At 51.5% G+C, this 3,197-nt stretch overlaps 1 protein-coding gene across 1 annotated transcript in view; it reads left to right on the forward strand.

Annotated features, from left to right (window-relative positions):
• Window positions 1-447: 447 nt before the first annotated feature.
• The window catches only part of LOC101853480 (microtubule-associated serine/threonine-protein kinase 3), a gene marked incomplete in the record, with an annotated part of 165,506 nt that continues 162,756 nt past the window's right edge, over window positions 448-3,197 (forward strand). Inside the window, 1 exon segment of the mRNA XM_035971580.1 lies at window positions 448-2,699. Within this exon segment, the coding sequence (XP_035827473.1) occupies window positions 1,320-2,699 (1,380 nt within the window).

Genomic DNA, 3,197 nt, shown 5'->3' on the forward strand with positions numbered 1-3,197 from the left:
CCAACTCCCTGCTTCGCTCTCTCTTTCCCTCTCTTCCCCCCTCCCTCTCTGTCTCTATCTCTCCCTCCCTTTCTGTCTCTCAGCTGTTATTTTTCCCATTCTGTCTTAACACTTTCCCCCTGCACTGAATGGCCGTAAATGGTTCGGTATACTACTACTCGTTACTCAGAACTTGGACGCATGTTTTGCCGAAGTTGACTCTGTAGGGTCTGGCCGGAGCGCCCGCTTCATTAATTATCTAAATCCTGTGCTTTGTGGGTGTAAAACGTTTTCAATATTTTTTTCTGGCGGTGTGGATGTGGGCGTAATTGAATACGTGGCGCCGAGGTCATTGCGTGCTTCTTTAAAAAAAATTTTTTTTTAAATTGAAGGTGGTTCGGCAGGTCAACTTCCGAGTGCAAGTTTCGGAAGCCCTTTTGTTACTGCTTATTTAATTCTTTGTCTTACAACCAGTTGCGTCATTCACATAACATACCTGACTTTATTCCTTGTTTCCGTCTATTAAAAATCAACGTGGGACTAGTTTACATGTGAAGAAAGTGTTATGTTACGACTCGAGGGAATCGGTCTTCATTGAATTGTGTTTTATTTTGTAATAAATAGTGTGCTCTAGGCCGGTCTCTCCTGACCTTGGTAATCAAAAATGGAAGACGTGTTTGTGCGAAGACAAGAGAGTGACTGCACTCTGGAGTTTCTCGGCGGATCTGAAAAATCGAGGCCTCCATAACGACGTGTGACAGACATTCTGCCTCTCCGTGATCTGAGTATTCCTGTCAGATGGACGAAAGACGACAAAGGACTATTATTTCGATAATTGGATTCTCAATTTCGATAATTGGATTGTCTCTTTTGCTAATTGGATTCTCTGCGGCATGCAGGTGATCTCTGAATGGATTTAATAGGATTGCTCTGAATGTAGCTGCTTTGGGATTCTATCAACGGTCATGATAAGGGTTGTTCTGAATGTCGTTGTTTGAGGATTATATCAGTGTTCAGCGGATTCGATGGTAAGGTGATTCTATGACAATACCATTCGGCGGTCTTCGCTCTACGTCGAGTTGTAAGACACTTTTCATTATGTGAAAGAAGAATGTTTGACTTAGTTTTTCAAGACCTCTTACTTAAGTTTGCTTCATATTCCAAATTATTGAACATGTTGTGGGCACAATTGATGTGTCATTTCGTACTTGGTCGTAACGCACACCGACTTGCGTCTCCTAGTTGTTACAAAGACGCAAGCCACGAGGAATTGTACAGTCGTTTGAGTTCCAGCCTGTAAGTCGTGTCCAACATTTTGGGGGTTTGTAATCAGACGCATTATGTCTTTCAAACGCCCGCGTCGCAGCTTACCTAGCCTGCCCACAACTTTGACTAACCCGGAAACATGCCCGGACGAGTTCAAGGTCGCGGACCTGCCACCTGGCCGTGTGTCCCCAATCCTGGGTCAAGGCCGTCTGTCTCCTAGTGGCGAGCCTGCCGGTCGAATGTCTCCCCAGACCGGCCGGCGTTCGGCTTCTCCTGTGTCGGGTAGGCGGCGAGTGTCGCCGGTCCGTACGCCCGGCAGGATTTCCCCAGGACTCAAGCACCAGCCATCCTGCTTCGGGGGGTACGCTGGTCGAAATACGCCCGGCATGCCGGGTACGCCGACTGCGGTTAGCGGTGGTGCCAGCCCCTTTGGTCTGTTGGGCCGCCGGCCGCACTCGACCTCCAGCGGTCTAGGGAGTGTGTTGTTCCAGCACGACGTGTTGAGGAGGCACCACTCTTCTGGTTGCTCCTACATGTCCTCCTCGGCCTCTGGGAGCCTGGGTTCCCTTCTCGGGGATACGAGTCAGAGCCTGCGCCACCAGACCAGCTGCCCGGGCAACCTGGGCCAGTTCACTAGATCTCCGCTGTCGCACGAGTTGAAATTCCACCACCATTCCTCCGTGGACAGCCAGAACAGCCAACATTCCAGCAGTTACCAGTATAAGTCAGACTCTAGTGACAGGGACACCCCAGACGTGTTTGAACGACCGGCGTCTGCTGAGAGCCGCTACCACCCGGGTGCTGGGTTGATCCATCAAGGTAGTATCCCTTACGCACATCACCATCATCACCACCACCACCACCACCATCTTCACCACCACCACCACCCACACCAAAACCATCACCACCAGCAGCAGCACCACCACCACCAACATCCTCCCCCGCCTAGAATTCTTAATGACGCTGGAGATTCTTTTGATTCCGACTGCTCGACTGGCCGACCAGGCACACCGTCAACTGGCCCAGAGGAATGTCCCTTGAGTCCTCGTCTCCGGTCCCGCCTCGTGCGACAGTCGAGTCTCCAACGCAGCTTAACAAGCGGTAGCGGAGGCGGCAGCGGTTCTCAGACGCCGAGACAGCTCAGCCCGTCCTCGTCGCACGCCACCCTCCGCGGCGACAGCCCGTCGCCCACCGCCTCCTCTACCTCGCCGTCCTCGACCCGCTCCCCGGACTGCCTGCCGTGCCCGGAGAGCTCGCGTCCGCCCAGCGCGGGCCTGAGTCCACCGCGGAGCCCCGAGCCGCCGCTCCAGCGGAACGAGTCGATGGTGTACGAAGAGGACGTGCCGGTGATCGTGCGGCGCCGGGGCTGCATGCTGAGGGTCAGGATCACCTCCTTCGTGGACGCCGACAGCTCGGAGGGCGAGGGCGCGCCGGACATCATTACGCCAGTGCCAGTAAGTATGTGTGGGCTCATTGAAGAAGCCACCACGTCATCTGATGCACCACTTCTTATGGTGGGGCTTAGTGGTTTGTACCCTCTGACCCCTTTGAAAAAAATGAAAATGAATTATAAATCACGGACAACACACGAGAACAAAAACTCCCCTGACCCTTAAAAAAAAGCAAAACAAAACAAAAAGAAAACAAAACAAAAAAGCATACAAACATACAACCAACCCACAAAGAGCCAACGAACTGGTTCCTATATATATATATAGCAGCGTCTGTCCATTTATATAGCCAGACCTATTATCTTCGAAATGGGCACCACGTTATTCTTTCCTTATTTAACGTACCAACGATTAATACGTATGCAGGCATCTCTATGGCGCATGACAGTGTCTGACGGAAGACGCTGTCACTATACATTGCTAACTTTTCGCAAGGGTCGGGTTCCCCAAGACGCACTGTCCAACAACATCATCATCATTAAAAAAGAAAGCAGCGCCGCC

This window comes from Aplysia californica, unplaced genomic scaffold (genome assembly GCF_000002075.1).
Source record: "Aplysia californica isolate F4 #8 unplaced genomic scaffold, AplCal3.0 scaffold00465, whole genome shotgun sequence".
NCBI classification, from domain to species: domain Eukaryota; kingdom Metazoa; phylum Mollusca; class Gastropoda; order Aplysiida; family Aplysiidae; genus Aplysia; species Aplysia californica.